Below are 24,340 nucleotides of genomic sequence, written 5' to 3' on the forward strand. Positions count from 1 at the left end.
GCGGAGACAACATCCCCCAATACCAGCTTTTGTTTTTACCCTGAGACCAAACTACTCATAAAATCGACCCAACGAATCCTCACAAACACTTAATTTCAGAACCAACTGAGGGCTGTACTATGAAGGGAGTTTAACCTACTCAGATTTAACTCAGAAGATTTATCAGGCCTGTTGGCAGCACATTGCCGACAGTAAATTCGTAAGAACAGTGTTGTTGCTATATGTTCTCTATTTTGTCTGATGGACTCTTAATTGTAATATGATTGCGATGTAAGGACACGTAAAATAGTCTATCTAAATATGTGAAAACAATTAGTATAATTCAATTATAGCCCAGACATGGGCTACATCTCTGAAATTGACCTGTTACTCACTGTTAATGAATTAGTGTCTGCTTATAGGCTGTAGGACTACCTGTATGAATGTAATGCTGTTGTGTTGAGAATAACTTCATTCTAACAATCATTTCAGCTGCAACCCCAGTGGGAAACACATCTGGCAAGTCAGGATGAAATATTACAATGTCACCCTTGTGACAGCACAGTGTCCACCCTTTATGTTCAAGGTGATACCATATCAACTGTTTTGATTGACCAATTGAAAATATTTCTATGTACTTCACATGTCTGTCTTATGTACAGTTGAGGGGGATATTGAAAAATGTGTGAATCATGGACCAACCCAGGACACCTGGCCTCCAGACTGGTCACCATTAAACAGTGATCACGTCATCTGACAAAAGCCCTTTGAACATGCCACCACCACCTAATGTGTCTCTGTCTTGAATGTATGAATCAAAATCTCTTCGATCTCTTAACAAGACCCATGACCTCCGTGACCCAAACGTCACCTAAACGTCTTCATTTAGTGCAATAATGTTTATTAGCCAATAAATGACTTCTCACATACACTAAAATCCACACATTTATGAACCTCTTATCTCAGCCTCCGGTCGTCGTAGCTCATCAAGTAACACATTCATTCACATAGAATACTGTTGGCCAGTGCTGTGTACATATTCTGTTATCAAGAAAACAAGATTAGACGTTATGGCGAAAGGAGATAAGACACATGGCCCTAACTCTCCAGCCGCCACAACATTTGGCTGATAGGGTTGCTGTATAACACATGAATAACTGCTAAAACTGATCACTCCCCTTTGACTGCATTTTAAACCAGTTACAGACTAACATGGTCTTACACATTCCTCTCTAACTTCTTTTTTTATTTTGGGTCGACTACACTGGTGACTTTTTCCCACCTCCAAAAAACCAAAGACGTAATGAGTTTTCAAATTATGGGTTTTGTCCTTTGTGTTCTATATACCTATTTGTGTACTGCATTACTAGTGGTGACATGATATTTTTGCTAAACGTATCTAGTCCAGCGTAGGTCAGCTGGAAGGTCATGGCATATGACTGACACCCCAGTTGTGGGTTTGATCCTCATGGGGGGGTCAGTGATGCCTGCCCTGGGAGAAATAACATTTTAAAAATCAATTTTAAAAATAAAACACTACACAATACAGCACATCAGTTTCACATGTCTTACGTTTGATAGACTTGTTATGTAATTAAATGTGCACAAAATAATAATACACGATATCTATTAAAAATGTGAAAAAAATAACAATGCTCTCTGTCTAATTAATCATTAACTTTGTTTATTGTGTATTTTTTCTCTTTTTTGGCAAATATGAGTGTAGGGAGGTGGAGAGTACATAAACAAAACTTTGCAAATTAAAAGCGTACAAAAACCACAATTACACTTAATGGACAGTGAAAAGGCCACCAGATGAAATGAACACCGAGAGGAGTTTTTGGAAAAATACAAGATCTGTGTCTCCAAGTGAATAGGCTACAAAAAAAAGCACGTCTTTGTGGGTTTGTCCCGGGAGATCTGATGGGGTAAATGGATTAAATCAAACCCCACTGTATAAATCAGTCTCGTACTTTGAACACTTACATAGTTTGTCTATAGGTGACATTCAAAGGCTATTGAAAAACCGAGTGTAGTTTTTTGGAAAATACAACGTAATTGTGACTAGAGAAATTGCAACGTAACAAGTGAATATATCATCATGTGTATTATTAACATGATATCAATACTTGATGTTTTTAATGTCACGGTTGTCGTCAATACTGGAATATCGCGACCCCAAATCAGAAGTCAACAGAAATGCAATTTCATTGTGCAAAAAAAGTAAGTTGTTAAATTGGGTTACCTCAATCATTTAACATGTTTGGAATTGAGCTCAAATATCAAATATGCACAAAAAAATAACTTTCCAGGGATAGTTTTTACTTTTTCACATGACTCTACCAATCAAAAATAAACTAATTCTGTTGCCGTGTTTTTCCTGGCCATCCTCTACCAGAGCCTTCTATTCAGGAAGTTGGGTCAGTGTGGTTTCTGTATTATGACGCCTTAAGGTGGCACTTCAACCACCGATCAGCCATTTTGGATCCCCATCGACACCACAGGGGGTGAAGTATTTAAACAACGCTGTGCAACGGAATCAGACCAATATATTCAGAATTCAGAATTCGTCCCAACTGTCCTCTACTGCAATACATAATGTGATTGAGAGCTGTAGAAAGATCTGCGTCGTGTTTTGTGTGTCGACACTCCTTTACTAAGTGTCCAATAGCAACAACACTTCCCATATATATCATGGAAATAACCATGCAAAGTAGCAGGTCAATCTCCTGGGCCCCTCCCATTAGGGAAGTGTACTTCCTGGTTCTCTGGGCTTGAAGGAGCACATTCACCAGCTTTCAGAATTTAACAGAAACAGGGCACTTCTGTGACCATAGATACAATGCATTCTGGGATGTATTCATTAGGTCCTAATGCTGTGTAATGGAAGATTAAAAGAAAAGTTTCTTATTAAAACAGTAAAATCTTCAGTCGATTTTTCTTCTGTTTTATGGCTATTGAATACAGCCCTGAGCTAGCTTAAAAAAAAGGGCATACGTGCTTTACTGTCTAGTCCAGTCACACACTCACATTTTCCAGGAGGTCCTTGGAAACTTGTACAAGTTCTGGCAACAAGTGCCTGAAGAGAAATGGCCAAAGAAAGTGAGCATGTCCTTTCAGCATTGTGGATAAACCTTCTTCACTTAAAATATTCTCCCCAGTTACCTGAACGATCTTGATCAAAGATGGTTCTCTTATCTTAATAAGGATACTTGAAACGTTTTAGAAAAGTCAGAAAAACAGTTAAGAAAAAATATAGTTAAGGAATATAAAGAATAGATAAAATAGAAATACCATTTTATTTAAAAAAATATTTCATCTTCTCCTATCAGCCTGTCTTTGGTCAAACACTTCAGTCTTTCTGGAGTGTTTGAGACCCATCATGCAGATTGTCTGGACTACATTACTAAAAACCCAACCAGTATTAAACTGTATAAAAATAATTAAAAAGTGTTGACATCTGACTAACGTGTGTAAATGATCAAAACTTAATAATGAGAATAATGAGATCTGTTTTCCTGTACCATCTGAAAGGGTGAGACAAGTGTCTGAATGCTCTGCTAGTTTGTGACTTCCTGTTTGTGACATTCTGTGGTATTGTTAAGACTGCAGACTTGTTTCCTCTTTCCTCAGTTTCATCTCACCTGCAAAACATATAGATTACCCGAGATCCTCCAACCCCAACCATGGGGATCGTTCCCTCAGGATGATTGGTTAAGCTCAACCATGGGGATCGTTCCCTCAGGATGATTGGTTAAGCTCAACCATGGGGATCGTTCCCTCAGGATGATTGGTTAAGCTCAACCATGGGGATCGTTCCCTCAGGATGATTGGTTAAGCTCAACCATGGGGACCATACTCTCAAGAGGATTGGCCAACACAATCATTAGTCATTAGTCTGGCAGTCCGGTTGCGGGACGGTGTGAGTTCGTTCACGGGCAGCCAGTAGTGGAAAAATGTGGCTTTAGTAATGCCAGTTCCTCTCAGTCCATGGTTTGTTCTGTTGATGTTAGGATGCACCTGACATTTCACATCTCTGGACATTCTTTAAGTTCCTGTTCGCATATAGAGGGTTATGAGGCCAGCTTGGTGGAGCTGCTGCCAGAGTTGCATCTCCATTTTCAGGTCGTGATTGATGTAGAAGCCCACCGGGTGGTACTGACTGTCGTAGTAGTGGTCTGAGAAGTTTTTATAGTCCGGAGTCATGAAGCCGTACGCACTCACCTGCGAATGAGGTAGAAGGAGAGAGAGGGATCGTGTGGGGGGGAGTAAGTTATTGTGGTTCTTGTTTTGCTGTTAAGTGTTTCATAGCTCAAGTGTCATTGTTTCGTGAGCATTATTACCTTGTGAATCAACAATGACCCTGTGCATTAGTGATTACCTATTAGTGATTACCTATTAGTGATTACCTATTAGTGATGACCGGATTTCTGCTTTAATCAGTGATCTGAGAAGCACTAAGTGTATGTCCAATTTCAAAGGTTTTAAAAGGCTATCAGGGCCACTGTTCCAATATGACCCAGGTCCAGTTATGCGTCTTGAAATTTTAGTCTGTGTAGCAGGATTGTTTAGTCTGAAGCCACACCAGAACATTATTTAATAGGTATCAATGATAACGTTGTTCAAACACAACAAGTCGCAGTGCAATCTCATTCTAGCAGGCCAAATCCTGCACTTTACTATCAGTTTACACAAGGAACCCTCTTCCTTGTTCAAGCACAGCAAGCTATAATTCTGTTGGACAGCTGTCATCTGACAGTTGTAGCTCGTACCTGGTCACAGGTGTGGACAGCAGCCATCAACATTATAGCACCTGTTGATGGACGGTAGATGTCCTTGTATTTGGTCTGCATGGCTCTCGCTCTGAGGAAGCTGCACACGGAAACACAACATTATTATTATTATCCACATGCGGACAGTGCAGTGTTTCCTATTGGTTCCCGTACTCAAATACATATATGCTGGACACACCTAAACTACAACTCCCTAACCACACCTCTGTACACCTAACCCCAGCGAGTCAGAGCCTGATGCGTGTCCGGTTGGAAACAGGACTGGCTCATTCCTTTACATCTAGGCACTGTAGAAGACCACTGAGTTATTGACCCTGGCAGTTGAACAGGAATACGATCAATTGTCTTATTAAATTCAATGGTCAACTCAGTGTTGTCAGACATGGAAGTTGCATTTATTTATTAACAAAACCTGTTCCTCATTAGATGACCTCTTTAGCTGGTATGTTCCCCTTCTGAGTTGAACTCACCGGTTTCTGATGTAACGGATGAAATCAGGATGGTACATCTTTAACTTGTCTACCGTCACATTTTGCCCAAAGTATGTGGGTGGCCTGAAAGAAAGGTGTAAATACAGTACATTATGTGTGGGTGTGTGTATATATATTAAATAAGTATGTGTGTGTTTATATATTAAATAAGTGTGTGTTTGTTTTTGTGACTTGTCAGGACATTTTGTCCCCACAACTATACTAAAACCTGAACAAGGTGACTTGTGGGGACATTTTTCATGTCCCCACATTTCAAAAGTCATTTTCTGGCTCAGGGTTAAGTTTTAGGGTCAAACTTACAATTAACTTTAGACTTAGAATTGGGGTTTCTTTAAGGTCCAGGTGTTGTTGGTTAAGTTTAGGGTTAAGGTTAGCCATTATATCTAGGTAAAGTTTAGCCATAAATGTTACTTTATTGAGGTTAAGGTTAGGGTTAGGGTTAGGTAAGGTTAGGGTTAGGTTAAGGTTAGGGTTAGGGTTAAGGTTAAGGTTAGGGCAAGGGAGCATGGAATTTAGTTTTTCTGGTCCCCACATTTCACAAAAACAAACATGTGTGTGTGTGTGTGTGTGTGTATATATATTAAATAAGTGTGTGTGTGTGCGAGTCTGTTCTTAGGTATGAGTTGCCTTGTTGCTGTTACTGTATATACACCGGTTAGCAGCGCAATTAGTATTGTTTTGGGGTTTATTTTGGGCCATCCTATGGTGTTCAGTTACATAAAATTAGTTCCCATGGATGTGGCCCACTCACTTCTCACTCTTCTCCGGACCTCTCTCTACTGGAGTGTGTGTCGCCACCGCTTTCATCAACAGATAGTCTCTGTCATGGTCTGGCAGGAAGACATACCGAGTCTCCTGCAAGATGGAGTGAGCAGAGAGGAGAAAGGAGAGAGCAGAGAAGAGAAAGGAGAGAGCAGAGAGGAGAAAGGAGAGAGCAGAGAGGAGAAAGGAGAGAACAGAGAGGAGAGAGCAGAGAGGAGAAAGGAGAGAACAGAGAGGAGAAAGGAGAGAGCAGAGAGGAGAAAGGAGAGAGCAGAGAGGGAGAGAGGGGAATAGGGATAGTGTGGTGAAGCAAAAAGATGAAAAGAGAAATAATGAGACCGAGAAAAAATAATATATAAAACCAATGAAATTGACTGGAGTTATAACTAATAATATAAAACCAATGAAATTGACTGGAGTTATAACTAATAATATAAAACCAATAAAATTGACTGGAGTTATAACTAATAATATAAAACCAATGAAATTGACTGGAGTTATAACTAATAATATAAAACCAATGAAAATGACTGGAGTTATAACTAATAATATAAAAGACTTGAAAATGACTGGAGTTATAACTAATAATATAAAACCAATGAAATTGACTGGAGTTATAACTAATAATATAAAACCAATGAAATTGACTGGAGTTATAACTAATAATATAAAACCAATGAAATTGACTGGAGTTATAACTAATAATATTAAAGACTTGAAAATGACTGGAGCTAGAAGAAGGTAGAAATAGCTGGACGGGCACAGGGTTACGGTTTATTCCTAGTTCACCGCCACCTCCCTCATCATGAAAGGTATCTTACGTCAGACAACGGAGGTCCTCGGTACCCCGCGCCGGCGTAGCTTCTCATTGAGTTCCGGAGTGTGTTGGTGGAGAACGTGTAGAGGGAGGTTCTAGACCCCACATCCTGCTCAAAGCCTTGAATCACAGCCCCGTTGGTCCTAAACAATACAACAGAAACAAGCAACGCTGTCAATGTCCAATTACAACAAAGGAACGCTGTCAACAACCAATGAGAACACAGGGGAAAGAGGAAGAAACACAACGATTGATAAACCAACCGTATGCATAATTCCTTTTTCACAGATCCTAGTTTTGTGGCCAGGAATGGGCCAACCTGAATAACATGACACACTAGAATGCCAACTTTCAGATTAACATAAAAATGTCCGTTCTAAGGAACCTCTTGGATTTAAGGTCTAATCCGGCCTCAAGCTGAGGAGAGTCAGGCCAGAACTTCAACCCCTTAGAAGGCCCCCTCGCTCTCTCACCTGAATACATAGTCATGTTGGTCAATTTCCTGGCCTTTTCTGGAGTCTTTCAGAATTCCACCGTTGCCCACGACAGCACAGCGTACACACTGCGAACCGTTGCTACGATGATCCCAGTTGTCAAACATGTGCCAGTTAGCTGACGTGTTGAGAACGGACATTGTTGACACCAGGGCTAAGGGCGCAGGAAAATAAAAGGCGTGTTATCTTGGATTACTTTGCATAAACTCAGTGATAAGATCTAGATTTTATACCAGTGACCTGAATAAAAAAGGCAGTAATAAAAGCATCTCAATGCATTACAACAATAATTGACTCACACAGAAAGTCTCAAATGAACAAATCCGACACTCTTCTGTTGGGATAATGTTGTAAAACCCCCTGAGCTGTGAAATCCCTGATGGGGCCTGAGACTAGGTGTCGCAGAGAAGGATGGAAGAAGAAGAGAAGAATAGGACAGTTCTCTGGTAATATACCTACATAGGCATGGTTGTATGCCTTGTATGGTTGTATGCCAGGCACCTATTGGTGTAAACAGGAACATCAAGGTCTCTGGAGATGGATTTGGAGAAACTCAGACAATTCTCTGGTTTTCTTTTCTCCATGCTAATTGTTGAACTCGCAAGGACATAAATCATGAGAATTAGTGATTTATGTCCCTTTTATACATTACAACCAGTTAAATTAGTGATTTGTATCTGGCAGAAACTTGCAACTGATCCCAGGGGTGTTCAATTCCAAAGCAAGGGAGAATCACCTTCTTGAAATGTTGGTAGAAATTGACCTGATTATGACCTGACTATGACCTGACTATGACCTGACTATGACCTGATTATGACCTGACTATGACCTGACTATGACCTGACTATGACCTTGTATCCTCTTAATTCTGTTCCTATCACCTGTTACATTCTTAGTTTTGCATGGGTGCTAAGGTTTCAGGACTGCCAAATTGCATACTTTGTGTTAGTGTAGGAATGTTCTCTCTCCGTCAGGGAACAGAGCCTGCTGAAGGTAATCTAGAGAGAAGACAACTCATGCATAAGGAATGTCAGACAATAAATTCACTGACGATAATTTCTGCTATCATCCATTTCTGCTTTCATCCTCTTTTAAAGTGTACTAACTTTACATTTCAGGAACCCTGTTTGGAACTAGTCTTCCTCCCGTAAACAATAAAGAACCGTGACGCGCTTTTGTCTGTGCAATTTCTTTTCCACTGTTTCTGGGGGAATGAGCTAGGATTTAATAAGTTACTCAAATGTTTTGGTTTTGTTCAATTGCAAACCAAAAGAAATATCCATATTTTATTCAAATATTCATATGCATATTTGAAAACCAATTCTATTTTCAATTTCAACAGATTTTCTACAGATTTCTGTGGATTTGTTTGGTTTTTGCCTTTGTTCTTGAATGTAGCCTGTTCTGTTTGGTTTTTTCCTCTTTCCTCTTGAACATAGCTTATCCTTTTATGGTTATTGTTTTACCTGTGTCTCCTTAGCTCCCCATTTAGTCCAGTTCTGTTCAGCCCTTGTTGACTTACTGTGTCTCCCTCCTGCCGTTGTCTGTGTTTTTGCCTGCCTGACTTATTCCTGCCGTTGTCTGTGCTTTTGCCTGCTTGACTTATTCCTGCCGTTGTCTGTGTTTTTGCCTGCCTGACTTATTCCTGCCGTTGTCTGTGTTTTTGCCTGCCTGACTTATTCCTGCCGTTGTCTGTGCTTTTGCCTGCTTGACTTATTCCTGCCGTTGTCTGTGTTTTTGCCTGCCTGACTTATTCCTGCCGTTGTCTGTGCTTTTGCCTGCTTGACTTATTCCTGCCGTTGCTGTTTTTACCCGCCTCAGTTCTATTATTAAACCCTTTTTTGTTGATCTTTAACTCTGCGCCTGGCATCCTGCTAAACCAAAACATGACTAAATGGTGTATTATTTGAATGATATTCAGTTGATTTGGCCACATCTGTATAGAGTAATGAACGGAACGACTCTCACATATCCACGTATATTGGGAGTACTTACTGTTATAGTCGACGTTTCCCCAGCCACTCGCCCCAGGGTACTGATGGAGGCGCTGGTACTGTTCAGCGGTGGCGTGCTTCACCCACTGGAGCACCGGAATCAGAGGCAGATAGCTTGGACCAAATTCCGTTTTGGCCACCCTGGTACGAATGCTGTCTGGACAGTCCTGAGGGGAAAAGAGACAGACGTTAGATTTGGAATTGTCATAATTGTCAGTTGAATCTACAGCACTTGGTCCATCGCATGTGGACCCACCTGGAAAAAATACATTGTATGGAAGTGACTGACCTAGGATTAGATCCCGCCCATCAATGTGATCTTTTTCATAATGATCTAAAAGGCAAAACTGATCCCAGATCACCACTCATCTGAGACGCTTATTCGCAAGAAAGGCAAAGCATTATCATACAGTATAACATGGACACAGTGTGTGTTCCATCAGACATAACATGGACACAGTGTGTTCAATTAGACATAACACAGATAAAGTGTGTTCCATCAGACATAACACAGATACAGTGTGTTCCATCAGACATAACACAGATACAGCGTGTTCCATTAGACATAACACAGATACAGTGTGTTCCATTAGACATAACACAGATACAGCGTGTTCCATTAGACATAACACAGATACAGCGTGTTCCATTAGACATAACACAGATACAGTGTGTTCCATTAGACATAACACAGATACAGTGTGTTCCATTAGACATAACACAGATACAGTGTGTTCCATTAGACATAACACAGATACAGTGTGTTCCATTAGACATAACACAGATACAGTGTGTTCCATTAGACATAACACAGATACAGTGTGTTCCATTAGACATAACTCGGATAGTGTGTGTTCCATTAGATATTACATGGATACTACAACAGACTTTTTTCATGACTCAGTGGTAAGTCATTAACTGTCTTCAGTGGGAGTGCATTAGAAGGATTCTGGATGTATCGAATTATAATTCTTGGAGAGAGAAAACTGTTATGAACAACAAGGGTGTGTCCTACAGCAGCAATATTTGTTTTATAGTGGCCTACCCAGAAGCAATCAGACTGCTGAACACCTTAGCAAATACAACTCCACTCGACTGATCATATCAACACACCAAGACAAACAGTAAATCTCAATCAGTCAGTGACAATATTTGTACTATGACTACTAGGTTGACACTATTAATACTATAAGTTATTTGCAGCTGCTGTTGTGTGTTTTTGCGCTGTCAAGGAGAAACCTGTCATGGTGCGGTGAGCAGCAGCGCCACCGTAACATAATTTCTCAAGTTCCCATATCTCAAGAACACATCCCGAACTGTCACGTTTCCCATCTTCCACACCAGGTCCCAATTTGTATCGTTTTTATGTGTTTAAATGTTTCCCCTCTGCTCCCCACATTGTGGATCATTGTTGCTGTCTGTTTGTATGCTGGTGAGTGTTGTTTGTATGTTAGTTGTTAAGTCGCATTGTCGGGCACTTTATTTTCATTCAGTAGATTAGTTATTGTTTTCCGTTCGTGTTTGGTTTGTTTGTTGTTTAAAACCCACGAATGCTATATCTGCCTGCGCCTGGTTCCTTCAACACTACACCACGACAAAGTGTTACAAAACCTGAAATTTCTGGTTTTAGTTTGCTTCTGCATATGAAGTGAAATTTGCTAAATATATTGGTAATGATTAACTGCAGATAAGCAGTGTCTTTAGAAAGGCTTTGTGTAACAGTTTAAATGTTCTTTCTTTCCTTATGTTAGGACAATGATTTATTTATTGGTAGACCATGCGATTCCACTAAAACATTCTTCTGAGTTGATAACACATAAAAGCAGAAAAACAGTGTGGGTTACCCTGTAATAAATTACATAAAATCCCATCCGTCTCGGATAGAAACAATAACTTATTTTCACTGGCACTCCTCCACCCAATGTCACGTAGCCATACCTCTATGGAATCAAAACTGGTTAATAAGTAGCAGCTTGACTTGGAATGGATGGCATATCGTTATACACATTTCTGTTATAGTTTAATGTTTTTAATGGGAATGTCCAACTCACCGTTTGAAGAGGAGCATCTTCACTGTAGTATCTGTCTCCGATGTAGGGGGGTTCTGTTGGTTTGGGTTTCGTTGAGGGTCTGACTCCGGCCGTGGTTGTGGACTGCACCTTTAAAGTTAAAGGTGTGGTTGGTGTGGAATCAGGGAATATGCTCTCTGCATCATCTATGTTTTCACCAGACGTCTCGGAGTCATTTAACCTGGTGGGGAACAAAACAACAGTTTCACGACACTTGAAACAAATCTGGTGTTATTTGGTGTCAATGCACCTTTTGAATCACATTTGATTTATCTAAAGAAATGTATACAAAGTAAATACACTGCCCTTTTTTATATACCCAACCATAAATCCTATTCAGGTTTCCCCTTTATGATTTATAATAAATGCCAAAATAGCATGCACTCATAAGACCATACAGTTAGACCACTATGCTGGTCATAGCTGGTCCTGTACACTCGGTTCTTCACATTTGTCAAGTGTCAAAGTGCAGCTTACAGTATTAAACCATAAACCCTTAGGCCTGCGTGTGACTGGATTTGTTTTCCAGTAAAACTTTATGGAGGAGATGTGTGTACAGTACTATTGTCTAAAGCGTCCTGCATCGTGTTTGGGGGGGAAGACATACGGTAACAGCAAGACAGACAAACCCTGGGTTTTGTCTTCCGCACTGACAAAACATACAATATAAACCGGCCTACAGCATCATTTATCTAATCCTGTATAACTAACACAGAAACTGAAAAGCCCATCTACCTGTAGCAGATTTAGCCTCAGGTTACCAGGCCTTGCCTACAACAAATTAGGTGTGTGTGTTCGAGATCAGCCAATCATCCGCAGGCGACTCCTGGCTGATTGGTTTACAAATCCCCTTGCACAATCAACAACCACTCAGTTTAATTAGCAGATCAGTCAATCCGTCAATTTAACCATGATGCAGTTGTAATTCTCTGAAACACACCCACCGAAATCTTTGTTCTCCTCCATCAGAATACTATAGTCTCAATGATGTGGAAGTTGATCAACCTATTTTCCTGTAATCTAAAAAATATTATAACATTTGTGACATCAAATGTCTACCCACCAGGGTTGTGGATTTGTGCTATATATACTGGTGGTCAGGGTCAATGATTCTATATATACTGGTGGTCAGGGTCAATGATTCTATATATACTGGTGGTCAGGGTCAATGGTTCTATATATACTGGTGGTCAGGGTCAATGGTTCTATATATACTGGTGGTCAGGGTCAATTATTCTATATATACTGGTGGTCAGGGTCAATTATTCTATATATACTGGTGGTCAGGGTCAATGGTTCTATATATACTGGTGGTCAGGGTCAATGGTTCTATATATACTGGTGGTCAGGGTCAATGGTTCTATATATACTGGTGGTCAGGGTCAATTATTCTATATATACTGGTGGTCAGGGTCAATGGTTCTATATATACTGATGGTCAGGGTCAATGGTTCAAGGGTTCTATATATACTGGTGGTCAGGGTCAATGGTTCTATATATACTGGTGGTCAAGGTCAAGGGTTCTATATATACTGGTGGTCAGGGTCAATGGTTCTATATATACTGGTGGTCAAGGTCAAGGGTTCTATATATACTGGTGGTCAGGGTGGGGTCAAACTGCAATATATCCGTCTTCTGTCTGAGCACACGACGTGATAATTTTCTGCATCTCACACTTCCCAGTTTAGACGTAGATAATTAACATAACACTGGATGTTTGTCCCCTTATTTATCCCTAAAGATTCACTCTCGAGCTCCATCAGCTGCTGCATTACAGGGGAAAATTGTCCCAGAAAAATGTGCTGTTTGGTCTCCAGTCTAAAGTTTGTCAGTAAACAACAAAGCAACAGTTACTTAGAGGGAGTTGTCAGGACACTTTCTGAACGCAGCCAGCAACCTACTGTGTAGAACTGACAAACACACTATGACTCCCAGGCAAACTATTTAGAGAGCAACAGTGTAGAGCTCAGAAACAGACCCAGGAGGCTATTTAGAGACCGGCAGTGCTTAGTGCCTGGTGAAAGCCCAGGGCTACGGCAGGCAAGCGTCAGCTCAAAATGACAGACCACTGAAGCTGGAACCTCTGAAGCTTATCATTTAGTCTATGAAATTGAGAAGCAGCTGCTCCCACGCCCCCCCCCCCCCCCCGGCCGGCCATGCCTTTAGTAAACCTGCAGTATCAGCCAGCCCTTGCCACCAGTCTGGAGCTACATTTCATATGCTCAGATACTCAGGCAGAGGTTTTTTCCTCCTCCATTCTCTCTGCCCTTCTTTCTGTGTCTTTTATTCCATTTGGTCAGGCTACTGCTGTTCCCCTCGTTGTGAAAAAACAACAGCACAATGGTGCAACTCGGAGCAAGAAAGTGGGCGGTATAGAAAACCATGAGACGTTTTAGACTCTGCAGTCTCAGGCAGCTTCACTGTAGCCCTTTTATAGCGGCTCATCAGAAAGACAGATCACTGCCACGAGGACATTTGCCTTTTCTTTTGCATACTATGCATATGGTGAAGTTGAATACACACGGTTGGCTTGTTAACCAAATAACTAACCATCTCCTCTTCAGAATCAAACTGTAACGAACTTCTAAAACCCCTGGATGATCTGGTTTGGAGTATCGCAAGCTTCAGACAACAGCATTCCCACTTCCCAGACAGTATTGATTAAACCCCCCCCCCCTCCAAAATGAAACATTGTTTACCTCTTTTGGAACCTCAAATTCCCACGACTGGGGGACAGAGCCATGGGCCAGGAAGCATTCTCCAGTTTCAGACACAGGATGCAGATCAGAGAGACGACAAACAGGGAACACAGACACAGCCTCATCTGGAGCCTCATGCCTGTCACTGAGGCCCGGAGACCTGGCAGCTGGCGCTGTATGTAGCCCCTGCCCTCCACCCTCCCTGGGGGAGGAACATGAGGACCCGAAAAAAGGCCCGGGACAACAGGAAGTAGAGGAATCTCTGATGTCCTTCTGAGGAGGATGTTTGTCTTTCAGGGCGGCAACAGGGGGAATGTTAGTGAATTCGATTATCTGGGCTTTCTCTGACAGCTTCAGGGCCTCCCTCTGCGTGTGACAGGCTGGACAGAGAGAGGAGAAACAGAGGAGTGAGAGAGCGAGGGAGGAGCAACCGGGGAAAGAGAAAGCAACAGTGGAACAGAGGAAATGAGGCAGAGAGCAAACAGAGAACAGAGAAAATGAGAGGGGAGAGAGTGAGCTGTGGAAACTTTATCTCACCATGTGAACAGAGTGGCCACCAATAATCCTTCTTTAATTAAACCTCTGGCCATATTATACAGGAACCTTTCATATCCCACCTTTATTAAAGGGAGGGTGGATGTGGTAGTTACTTTGGACTGTTTATAACAATGGCCACTGGCAATGTATCCTGGTATGATGAAGCGTCAAACACACAGGCCATAGACATGAGTGCAGAGGACAAACTCGATGTATTTCAAAGTGACTAAAAGCAAATCATAGCTTTCTAGAAATAAATGACAATACAATTTCAATTGACTGTAACTACATCAAACACTTCCAGAAATCATACTGATAAAAAGTAAACAAATGCTCGACTCTGTGTTTATACAAACCAAATGGATCAGACAATCCTTGTGTATATTAGGCCAAGCAAATGACAGCTCTCCGATAAAATGCTTAGGCTACCTAATCATGTTCTATTGTAAGGCCGGCGTGCTCTTCAGCTGGCATATAAAACACTATTTATAATTTTCCAATTTAGAAGTAGCAATAGATTCCAGCCGATGATAACAGACTTTCGGAAGAACTTACGATTAAATGATATGGCTCCATTGTGCAGTTTGGGACGCAAGCTTTTTATCGCAAGCATTAGTTTGGACTCTGGCGACGCCCGAACAACGGTACCTCCGGATTGCTAGTCCGCGTCTCTAACCAGCACGCTATTTAACTAGGGTCGGTCGGTCACTCGCTTACGCGGTCCGGCAAAAATATTCAGCATTAAGATGGGTGGGATGCGGGTGGGATGCTCTGAAACACTATAGAACATCTGGACTGTATCCACCTACTGACTATATCTGCGGTTAGAAATTTGCTAGTCGACCGTTGCGCCCAATTTCAGTATTTTATTTAGCCTATGGGAAGTTTTGGGCAGGACTCCGTATCCAATCCATATTCAAAGTCCATTAAACAGTTTTTGAGATATATTGATAAAAGTATATATTGATATACTTTTCTTTCAGTGGTAGGGAATGATCTCGAATTACTTTACTCACATACAAGTGTCCTCCATAGCATTTATGTTTTTTTTTTTAAGTACAAGGCTTCTTGTTTGTGGCATGACTTCTTGTTTGTTTGTCGCCTTCTTGCATAAACACTCCTTTTTGGATGCTTTTGTTAACAAAGATGATAATGGTCTATGTGGAGATGTATAGAAAAGAAACAAATAGAAACACATTTCTTATCATACACCTTAATAAAAAAAAAAGTGTAGCCTACCATCCAGCGTTTGTGACTGATACAAATTTCTTGCACATGCTACAGAATGTGATCGTTTCAGAACAAGAGTTTATATTTATATAATATGTATAATGTACCCTAGCTTGTTGTAGGCTATAAATATGTACTCTTACATAACCTTTTGACATACAGACTGACATAAGACCAGCAAAACCCACTGACATTTAGACAGACATTAGATAGACATAACACCTGTGTATTGTAATGTGATCTTGGCGTGTGTTTATATTTGCATTTAAGTGTATATGTAAATATGTGTGTATACAAGAAACATCCTTGTGACAATAAAACATTATATAAACATTTTAAGGGAGTGCTGTCTGTGTGCTTGTAGAAATAAAAATGACAATATCATTTAAAAAAAACAAACAAATCAGAACTGTCAAAAGCTATAATGACAATATCATTTAATAAGACTAAAAACTAATATTTCTACAAATGATAAAACCTATACATTAAGAGTTTAGTGAAAACTCACTAAATGATAACACTTTCTAAATAACCAAAAGGTAAGATAGAAATGTAGCAAACTGTAGAAACTTCCAAAACAATGGCCGAAGTGTGTTTATTTTTTAGCACATTTCATAGAGGGGAAAGTTTCAACACATTCAGTGCAGCACATTAACTTTCTGCAACCCCAGACTAGGCCACGCCTCCAACTGACAATAACTGTTTCAAAACACAATCAGGAACTGTCAAGTACTCCACTTCTAACTACTTAGCTTAACCCTTACATAGACTAAAACAATAAACGTCATGGGTACTGAGGTTGTTACGGTAACACCATAAAGCCTGTACATTATTGCTAATGTTTTGTATGTTTTCATTTGAGTACTTGTTTTTTTACGTTACTGTACTTTCATATATTTTTCTTTGTAAAACACATTGAATTGCTTTCGATGTATGGATTGTGCTATATAAATAAACTTGCTTGCTTGCTACTTAATACAGGAAGTGAGTCGCGAATGGCACCCTCTTCCTACTACATGCTACTACAACCTACTGCCTAATTTATATTACTTTTCACAGAATATTTGCAACCAGATTCCTATGAAAGTCATGGTACTGGACAAAATCCTTTAAATCCTTCAAGCATCATGTTACAACCCAAAAAATTTGGGACGCTGGACAAAATGTAAAGAAAGACAGAATGCACTGATGTGCAAATCACTTGATTAGATTAGATTCAACTTTACTGTCATAGTACAAGTACATGACAATTTAAGCCCTATATTATATAGAACATAGTACAGACAACATATAAAATGTTGAAACTGAAAAATGTTATTGTTTCTTGAAAAATATATGCCCACTTTGAAGTTAAATGTTTAAAAAATACTGGGATGGGGCAACAAAAGTCTGGAAAAGTTGTGTAACGCTACAAAAAAAAATCTCACAAGAAAATTTAGTTAATTGGCAACAGTAAGTAAGTAACATGATTGGGTATAAAAAGAACATCCCAGAGAAGATGGGCCTGTCAGAAGTAAAGATGGGGAGGGGTTCACCACTCTGTGAAAGACTGAGTAGGCAAATAGTGCAACAACTTAAGAATAATGTTTCTTAACGTAAAGTGTTTGGGGATTTCATCATTAACGGTACATAATGTCATTAAAAGATTCAGAGAATCCAAAGAAATCACTGTACACAAGGGTCAAAGCTGAAAAACAATATTTGATGGCCATGATCTTTGGGCCATGATTCTGTAGTGGACATCATTGCATGGGCTCAGGAACACTTCCAAAAACCATTGTCTGTGAACACAGTACATTGCTACATCTACAAATGCAAATTAAAACTCTACCATGCAAAGAAGAAACCACATACATTGATCAGCCATAACATTATGACCACTGACAGGTGAAGTGAATAACACTGATAATCTCACCATCATGTCAGTGGGTGTGATATATTAGGCAGCAAGTGAACATTCTGTCCTCAAAGTTGATTTGTTAGAAGCAGGACAAATGGGCCAGCATAAGGATCTAAGCAACATTGACAAGAGCCAAATTGTGATTGCTAGATGACTGTGTCAGAGCATCTCCAAAACTGCAGTCCTTGTGGGGTGTTCTCGGTCTGCAGTGGTCAGTACCTATCAAAAGTGGTCAGAAGAAGGAAAAGCGGTGAACCAGTGACAGGGTCATGGGCGGCCAAGTTTCATTGATGCACGTGGGGAGCGAAGGCTGGCCCATGTGGTCCGATCCAACAGATGAGCTACTGTAGCTCAAATTGCTGAAAAAGTAAATGCTGGTACTGATAGAAAGGTGTCAGAACACACAGTGCATCGCAGTTTGTTGCGTAAGGGGCTGCGTAGCCACAGATCAGTCAGGGTGCCCATGCTGACCTCTGTCCAATGACGAAAGAGCCTACAATGGGCACATGAGCATCAGAACTGGACCACCAAGAAATGGAAGAAGGTGGTCAGGTCTGCTGAATCATGTTTTCTTTTACATCATGTGGATGGCCGGGTGTGCGTGTGTCGCTTACCTGGAGAACACACGGCACCAGGATGCACTATGGGAAGGAGGCAAGCACTGCAAGGCAGTATGATGCTTTAGGCAATGTTCTGTTGGGAAACCTTGGGTCCATCCATTCATGTGGATGTTACTTTGACACATAACACCTATCTAAGCATTGTTGCTGACCATGTGCACCCTTTCATGGCAACGGTATTCCCTGATGGCATTGGCCTCTTTCAGCAGGATAATGTGCCCTGCCACAAAGCAAAAATGGTTCAGGAATGGTTTGAGGAACACAACGAGTTCAAGGTGTTGACTTGGCCTCCAAATTCCCCAGATCTCAATCCAATTGAGCTTCTGTGGGACGTGCTGGATAAACAAATCTGATTAATGGAGGCCCCACCTTGCAACTTACAGGATGTAAAGGATCTGCTGCTAATGTCTTGGCGCCAGATACCACAGCACACCTTCAGAGGTCTAGTGGAGTCCATGCCTCGACGGGTCAGGGGTGATTTGGTAACCAACACAATATTAGGCAGGTGGTCATAATGTTATGGCTGATCGGTTTATACAATTAGATCTTAAAATAATTGGACAATGACACAAGTTTTGTCATTTTGTCTGTTTACCGAAATATAATCAATTTGCAGTTAAATAATGAATATAGGCTTGAAGTGCAGTCTCTCTGGTTGAATTTGAGGGTATTCACATCCAAATTGGAGTAAGCGTTTAGCAATTACAGCTCTTTAATGTGTATCCCCCTCTTTTTCAAAAGACCAAAAGTAATTGGACAACTGACTCAAAAGCTGTCTCATGGCAGGTGTGGGCTATTCCATCGTTATTTCTTAATCGATTTAGCAGGTAAAAGGTCTGGAGTTAATTCCAGGTGTGGCATTCGCATTTGGAAGCTGTTGCTGTGAACCCACAACATGCGGTAAATAATCCTTTCCATGGTAAAGGAAAACACCTTCACAACATCCAGCCAAGTGAAGAACACTCTCCAGGAGGTAGGCATAACATTATCCAAGTCTACTATAAAGAGGAGACTTCATGAGAACAAATACAGAGGGGTTCACCACAAGGTGCAAACCATTTATAAGCCTCAAGAATAGAAAGGCCAGATTAGACTTCGCAAAAAACATCTTAAAAAAACAGCCCAGTTCTGGAAAAAGTATGGAGAAGGCTTGGAATGACTCATGATCAAAGGCATACCACATCATCTGTAAAACATGGTGGCAGTGTGATGGCATGGGCATGTATGGCTTCCAATGGCACTGGGTCACTAGTGTTTATTGATGATGTGACAGAAGACAGAAGCAGCCGGATCAATTCTGAAGTGTACAGGGATATATTGTCTGCTTAGATTCAGACAAATTCAGTGAAGTTGATTGGACGGTGCTCCACTTTACAGATGGACAGTGACCCAAAACATACTACAAAAGCAACCCTGGAGTTTTTTTTATAGCAAAGAAGGGGAATCTCAACCCGATCACATGCTGAAGACCAAACAAAAGGCAGAAAGACCCACGAACAAACAACAACTGAAGACAGCTGCAGTAAAGGGCTGGCAAAGCATCACAAAGGACGAAACCCAGCATTTGGTGATCTCTATGCGTTCTAGACTTCAAGCAGTCGTTGCTTTAAGTATTACAATTTCATTTATGATTGTGTTCATTTGTCCAATTACATTTGAGCCCCTGAAATAAGGGGACTGTGTATGAAAATTGTTGCAATGGTTGTAAAACATTTCATACAATATTTTGGTTCAACCCCTTGAAATAAGCTCAAAGTTTGCACTTCAATTGCATCTGGGTTGTTTCATTTCATATCCATTGTGGTGAAGTACAGAGTGAAAATTATGAAAATTGTGTCAGTGCCCAAACATTTCCAGACCCTAACTGTAAACTTAACTTCTGTGAAGTCACTATTAATGCTGAACAAAATATACAGGTTTAGGAGCAACATCTGCTGCTATCCAGACAATGTCTTTTTCAGGAAGGGCCTTGCTTATTTCAGCTAGACAATGCCAAACCACATTCTGCACATATAACAACAGAATGGCTCCATAGTAAGACTGGCCTGCCTGCAGTCCAGACCTGTCACCCATTACAAACATTTGGAGCATTCTTTTTCCAAAAACAATAACATTTCTCAGTTTCAACATTTGAGATGTTGTCTTGGTACTATTTTCAATTAAATGCAGGGATGAATGATTTCCCAACCTTTTTGTAAACGAGTTGTAAAACCATCTATAAGCAAGTTTGTTTAAATCTAAAGACTTCCTGAGACATGTTAAATGATTCAGACATAATGTACAGAACAATATCACTACCAGGACTCAGAGGGGATTTGTAACACTAATGCTAAAACATTAGCTGTTTAAAACAGTGTCAGAAAGGGAAACTAAACTATCTTTGTCAAACCTTAAGGCTGCTTACAGGGAAATGGCTCCCCTACAAGACGATACAGACAAGAACACCAACCCCCAATTGGCGCCTCCGTCAGACTACAATGACAGGGTAAAGTGTGCTAGCTGAATAACATGGCCTCAGGAAGTAATTTCTTTTCTGCTTGTGAATCATTCTGATCTTCAATTGTTTAAGTTTTAAAGTTATGTGCCATCTTTGAAACTTCTTTGAAACAATATTTTCTGAATACATCAGTACAAAAGTGACTCATACTTTTTCTCAGTTTTTTCTGATGATAGATGGCCAGGAAATGTAAAAAATGCTGTGATAAGCGCGGTAAAACGTCTTTGAGTGTGCCGTTTATTTGGGAATAGAGACAAACCCAAATCCTGTAAAAGCTTGTAAATAATATAGATAATTATAATGTTTTTTGTTTAGCTAGATGTTTGAGAGTCAGTAAACAACTACTGAATGCTCACTGTAAAAGTTAAATGCTTTATGCTCAGTTACTACAAGTCCTGAATCTATGATCCTCATCTTCGCAGAAACAAAAAGTCACAGCATGAACTCTCCTCCACAGCTCAGATAACAATAAGAAATGGTTATAACCCTCACCAGTAACCCGTGTTTGGAGGCAGTCCAGGGCATAATAGCAGTAGGGCAGCAACAGTTGAAATCCTGTGAGCCAGAAGTGTTCTTGTTGTAAACTGTAACGCAGGCAGCTCTTAACCCAGCCGTGGCTGAGCCTGGGAGGGACTACGGTTGAGCAACAGCTGTTGGGAAGTTGTCAGCTCCTCCACCCCGGTAATGGGGGAGGAGGGGGGAGAGGACAGAAGATTTCAAGCAAAGCCCGGTGGTGATCACAATGTGTTGAGGTTAAAGCCGTAGCCTTCACACCTACACACGTTGCCTGGTGACAGTCAAGACACAAACATGCACACTGGACAAACACGCAAAAAGGGATGTAATATCACAAACACATTAACAGGCAGACAATAAACTGGGTGGAGGGCAGGCAGCAACATGCAAAGCGTGCCTAGCAGTCAGCTGTTTGTTAGACACTCTGGAGACAAACGCCTCCTCGGATCCACAGAGAGAAGTTATCAGTAGTCACCTGAGCCCGTCTCTGAAGCCTCCTCCACCCCCCCCCCCCCCACCACCATCTCTGAAACCCAACAGGTTAACAAAATAATGTTTCACTTTGGTACAGTTATTCTCTGAGTTCATTGATGTAATGTAATGCAGCTGATGTGTATGTGCCTGGGTGAAGGGGAAAAGGAGGGAGAATGCTGTAGCGTGAATCACTCACCATATAATGGCACTGAATATGCTCTAGGAATGTGCATTGTCTGATGTTATGTTATGAACAATAAACAGAAAACTGTAAAATGACACTGCAGATTACATGGATTGGTTTTCCACAGAGGACATTGTACACAGACCAACTAAACACAGAAACTCTGACAGCTACAGTTAAATGAACTAGTGTGACCAGTTCAATGTATGGTATGTGGTATTATGGTATTTTCTTATTTTAAGGTATTTAGTATCTAGCCGTCACTCATATCTGTCTGTCTCTGGACCCTTCATTAGTAATTAGTGAGTGAGCAGGCCGGAGTGAACTGGAAGGGGTCAGTTGTGTTAGCTGCAGACACCTCTTGAGATTTATAGTCAACAGCCAGGGACAGGGATTCTACTCTGAAAATATTGTTTACCAATTATTTCATACTAGTAAAAGTTAAAATATAATAGATACCCTTAAAAATATACTATATAGTTTGCTTAAACCAAGTAACTTGTAAAATGTCTCTCACTTCAACTTTGTGAATGTTCAAACAGTAGAAGTCCACACTCCTTCCATGTGCATTTAAATAAGTATTTCATGCCACACTGATGTTCACATCACACTCTTTTATGGGATGTTTGTTATTAATAGAGAAATATACTGGAACTGATTAGACATTATTTGAAGTTACTATAGGCACTAACTTGAATATTTCGAAAACTGAACCTGACAACTAGCCTGAGGTGACAGTGAGGATTTCAAGCTTTTGCAATATGAGTATACTTATTAGTTGAACTACATAGTTTTCTATACTCAGAAACCCTCTGAACAGTAAACCTTTAGGGTTTTGTGCCACACATGATTTGACAATAAATCACTGAGTAAGCAATCAATCAACCACTCAGGTTATCAACACACTGTACATGAAAGGCAGATTGATTAGAGACTTTATATGTGGACTAGATTTTATTCTGGGTAAAAGACATAATGCACCAATACAGTAAGTATCATGCAATCCCAGTGGACAATACTTCAAAGTATTAATCAAAGAAAATTCAAGTGTTTGCCAATGGTGAAAATATTTACAACATCTAATATCTAATAAAAAACGGAGAAAAAAAAGACAACAATTCAAAATACCCTACCCTGACATTCACGTTGAACTATAAATTGCACTTGAGCTCTATTCTTAAAAACCTTCAGGCTGGTCTGAAGCGACACAAATATGGCCAGCGGGTTAGTTCCTCTTAGCTGGACCACCTGTTCCACAGAAACACGCCTGTACAGAAAACATTCTTCTGGCAGTACCATTTACTCTTGGACACAACACCAACCCTGGCATTGTAACTGTGCTGGTTACAAACCAAATCAAAGTGTTTTTCATATAACCTGGGGTACGACCATTTATGATATCAAACATATGACAGAGTTTAAGTTGTACCACTCCAGACTCCAAAGGCAATAAGCCAACCTCCCAGAGCTCCGCAGACCCACAGGTCCTGGAGGGACATTCAGCAAGTACCGGACTACATTATTCTGCATGATCTGCATTCTGTTCTTTCTAGATAGCCATCTATGCAATCAAATTCAATCAAATTTATTTCAATCAAATTTATTTATAAAGCCCTTTTTACAACAGCAGTTGTCACAAAGTGCTTTACAGAGACACCCGGCCTTAAACCCCAAGGAGCAAACAACAGTAGTGTTGAATTTCAGTGGCTAGGAAAAACTCCCTTAGGTCGAATTTTAGGAAGAAACCTAGAGAGGACCCAGGCTCAGAGGGGTGACCAGTGCTCTTCTGGCTGTGCCGGGTGAGATATTAAGAGTCCAATTGGAATAATAAATACATTTCTCTGGGCTAAATCCAGAGTCTATTTGAATTTAGACTAGGTCAGAAGTATGACCAGGTGGACAGGGACAGCAACGGGCCCCCCAAACCAGGTAATCCGCAGGTGTGGACCAGGACCTCATCTCCTTCTAAAATTTAAAACTGGAGGAAACTGAGAAAAGTTAGTAGTACATCGCTCATATCCCCCAGCACAATAATATAGCAGCGTAACACCTTGGAACTGAGACGGGGGGGTCCGGTGACACTGTGGCCGTACCCGGGGGAGGCCCCGGACAGGGCCCAACAGGCAGGAAATCAATCCAACCACATTGCCAGGCATCAACCAAAGGGACACCCACCAACCGCAACCCCCCTGAATGAGGGCCGAGTATTGCTAGCAGCGTACAGCCCAATTGCACAAGTGCGCAACAGAGAGTCAACAACAAGCCAGTGACTCTTCCCCTGAAA

General features: G+C 40.7%; 1 protein-coding gene across 2 annotated transcripts; it reads right to left on the bottom strand.

Annotated features, from left to right (window-relative positions):
- Nucleotides 1-1,643: 1,643 nt before the first annotated feature.
- On the bottom strand, nt 1,644-21,530 carry st6galnac (ST6 (alpha-N-acetyl-neuraminyl-2,3-beta-galactosyl-1,3)-N-acetylgalactosaminide alpha-2,6-sialyltransferase). 2 transcript variants are annotated; one of them, XM_010867605.5, is made up of 10 exons: nt 21,375-21,530; nt 14,099-14,478; nt 11,382-11,580; nt 9,332-9,497; nt 7,316-7,490; nt 6,847-6,985; nt 6,015-6,118; nt 5,243-5,326; nt 4,752-4,851; nt 1,644-4,203 (listed from the first exon to the last, which is right to left on the bottom strand). In XM_010867605.5, exons 2-10 carry the CDS (start codon nt 14,233-14,235, stop codon nt 4,027-4,029), a joined length of 1,281 nt encoding a protein of 426 aa, XP_010865907.2. In that variant the 5' UTR covers nt 14,236-14,478; nt 21,375-21,530; the 3' UTR covers nt 1,644-4,026. The 2 variants fall into 2 exon arrangements, with proteins under 2 accessions (XP_010865907.2, XP_019903142.2); XM_020047583.3 differs by lacking the exon at nt 21,375-21,530 and adding an exon at nt 15,191-15,298.
- Nucleotides 21,531-24,340: the final 2,810 nt, after the last annotated feature.

The sequence above is a fragment of the Esox lucius genome, chromosome 6 (assembly GCF_011004845.1).
Source record: "Esox lucius isolate fEsoLuc1 chromosome 6, fEsoLuc1.pri, whole genome shotgun sequence".
In the NCBI taxonomy this organism is placed as follows: domain Eukaryota; kingdom Metazoa; phylum Chordata; class Actinopteri; order Esociformes; family Esocidae; genus Esox; species Esox lucius.

Bases quoted from the DNA above. Each gene is read 5' to 3' on its own strand.
- st6galnac (XM_010867605.5), bottom strand. From the start codon at position 14,235: ATGAGGCTCCAGATGAGGCTGTGTCTGTGTTCCCTGTTTGTCGTCTCT. The intron at 6,986-7,315 runs GTGAGAGAGCGA...TGTATTGTTTAG, and splicing joins CAACATGACTATGTATTCAG to GACCAACGGGGCTGTGATTC. The intron at 4,204-4,751 runs GTACGAGCTACA...CCTCATTCGCAG, and splicing joins CTGTCCACACCTGTGACCAG to GTGAGTGCGTACGGCTTCAT.